The sequence below is a fragment of the Cynara cardunculus genome, assembly GCF_001531365.2.
Source record: "Cynara cardunculus var. scolymus isolate 2C chromosome LG 15, CcrdV1, whole genome shotgun sequence".
NCBI classification, from domain to species: domain Eukaryota; kingdom Viridiplantae; phylum Streptophyta; class Magnoliopsida; order Asterales; family Asteraceae; genus Cynara; species Cynara cardunculus.
Window position 1 is genome coordinate 9,978,027 of NC_037542.1, and position 2,945 is coordinate 9,980,971.

Below are 2,945 nucleotides of genomic sequence, written 5' to 3' on the forward strand. Positions count from 1 at the left end.
GAGAGAGAGAGAGAGAGAGAGAGAAAGAGAGAGAGAGAGAGAGAGAGAGAGAAACAACACATGTTTCAATGCAATGGTCATATAATGATGTTTCATATGTAAAATTCCCATGACTGTTTTACGTTTGAAAAAAATATCAGTATAAATTTTACGTAGATAGACACGTAATAAAACAGAACACATGAAATAATATGAATTATAATTTAAAATCAAACTTGTTATATAATTTGAATTGATATGAATGAGTTTATAATAAATATTAGGTTTGTATTTGAAATCTTTTCTCTATATAAAACAAGAGTAATATGATAATATTTTTTAGAGTAAAATGCACGAATTAACAACCTATTTTTATAATTTTTTTTATTATAGCATTGTAATTTCAGTTTTTTTCTTATTATAACATTGTATTTTCAAATTATGTTTTATTAGTGCATTGAACTTTGAAAAAATTATTTATTAGATAACCTTTTGATTTAAATTTATCTATTATATCAGGTTTATATGCCACCTTCACTTCCACGTAAGCTTTTTTATTATAGCATTGTACTTTCAAAATTATTTTATTATATGAGTATCAATTTCTATTACAACATTGTATTTTTAGTTTTAACATTTTAATATACGTTTTTAATCCTAAATCAATTAAAAATTTAGTTTCCTAAAATTGTGATTATAGTAACGGGTAATCTTTTCATTGGAATTAAGATGACATGATATAAGTTATTGAGTTTTCATGTCATGTCATCATCCACAAAGGATGTGCATGTATAATTTGGTTGATGTGACATTTTTTATTGCAATATTATATTTTGAATTTTTTATATATTATTTAATAAATATATTCATGAATTAGAATTTTTTTAAATTACCCGTTAATATACCAATATTAAAAAGATTAGTAAAACATAACTTATCTTGTTAAAATTTTTAAAAAGTATACCTTTTGGAGGGAAAAAAAAGAATTGTTACCTTTTTTTAACAAAAAAAATATATCATACTTTTTTTAATCAAAAATTACTTGTAAAACAAGTGGTCGTCTTGAAATTAATCAGCTTACGTAACGTGTTGGATATTTAGATTAATTAAAAAAAATTATTATAAGATTTATAATAAAGTCGAATAATGATAACCAAAATTTCAAACAAAGAATATGATTTTTAAGTAAAAGTTGAATATAAATTAAAAAAGGAAAATTCGCGTGGTATTTAAGCATCATAACATGGAAAACGTCAATAGTTATCAGTATCCATGGTGGCATTCCATCACCTCGGCTGGCGAAAGCCGGCGATTCGAATCCTTGACCGGCCCTCCGTCTTCCTTGCCGGAGCTGTCTCGGCGTTATTGCTTTTATGGGGCTGCTTCTTCTTCTCAACTCTCGATTCAATCCCATTTTTCTCTCGATCCAAATCCGGTCTCTGCAACTGTAACCAACCCAACCCCGCCTTCAACCTCCAGTTCGACCCGCCGGTGTCGACCTTCTACGACGACCCAAGTTTCGGTTATACCGTCGACAAACGCATAACAAACTGGGACCAAAAGAGACGAACCTGGCTCGGACTGCACCCATCGTTCGAACCCAGGTCACATGAGCGAGTCTTTATAGTAACAGGCTCACGGTCAACGCCATGCAAGAGCCCCACCGGAGATCATTTCTTGTTGAGGTTTTACCGGAATAAAGTTGATTACTGTCGAATCCATGGCTACGATATCTTTTACAACAACGTCTTACTCGACCCTAAGATGCCTTCATGCTGGGCGAAGATTCCGGCGGTTCGGGCGGCGATGTTGGCTCATCCGGAAGCGGAGTGGATCTGGTGGCTCGATGAAGACGCTGCGTTCACCGATATGGAGTACAAACTCCCTTTGCAACGGTATAAAGATTATAACTTTATCGTCCATGGCTGGCCGAAGGAGGTTTATGTGAAGAAAAGCTGGTTGGGATTGAATGCTGGATCGTTTCTGATCAGAAACTGTCAATGGTCGTTGGATTTATTGGATTCGTGGGCAGATATGGGGCCCCGATCTCCTAATTTCGACAAATGGGCAGGAATTTTGATGAACGAGTTCAAGCATGAATCCGACGATCAGACGGCGCTGGCTTACTTGCTCTTGAAGGAACACCAACAATGGGGGACGAAGAGGATGCACATCGAGACTGGATATTATCTCGAAGGGTACTGGGTATTGATCGTCGACACATTGAAGAACATAACGGAAAGGTATCTGGAGATCGAGACGACGACCGGGATGTTACGACGGCGGCACGCGGAGAAGGTGAGTGAACGTTACGGTGTGTTACGAGAGCCGTCGTTAAAAGACGCCGGTAATGAGTTTGGGAGCTGGAGGCGGCCGTTTGTGACTCATTTCGCCGGTTGTCAGCCGTGTAACGGCAAACATAACCCCTTGTTCACCGGAAAAAGATGTCGGGACGCCATGAACATCGCGTTGAACTTTGCTGATAATCAGGTTCTCCGTAATTATGGATTTGTTCACCGGAATTTATCCGATTCCTCGGTTGTTTCGCCGCTGCCATTTGATTATCCGGCATGATTATTAGAATAGAAATTATCTTGTTTTAATTTCCTTCCTCCTTTGGACATAATTTGGAGCTAATTATAGTAAAAAAATAAATAGCTCCTCCTATTTCAATGGTAATTATTTCAAATATTGTAGATTTTTTACCAAAAATATATGTAACATATGATTCGACGGATATTTAAAGAATCGTACAGTTTTGTTGGTAACGGTAGCCGTTGATCTAACTACTTCAATGGCTCCGAACAACCTCTACTCGATCAAAATCGACTTCTTTTGGTAAACATGGGGATCCGAGTTAGTTTTCACACGCTTCAACTAATTCTACGAGTACCGAACGATAATAATCAGAAAAATCTTTAATAATTCTTAAAAATTCAGTATAATTACCATTTAAAATAGAAAAT

At 35.8% G+C, this 2,945-nt stretch overlaps 1 protein-coding gene across 1 annotated transcript; it reads left to right on the forward strand.

The window, feature by feature from the left end:
* The first annotated feature begins 1,251 nt into the window (after positions 1–1,251).
* Positions 1,252–2,713, forward strand: LOC112528347 (galactomannan galactosyltransferase 1-like). The gene has a single exon (XM_025139364.1). It carries the CDS (start codon positions 1,252–1,254, stop codon positions 2,551–2,553), a length of 1,302 nt encoding a protein of 433 aa, XP_024995132.1. The 3' UTR covers positions 2,554–2,713.
* Positions 2,714–2,945: the final 232 nt, after the last annotated feature.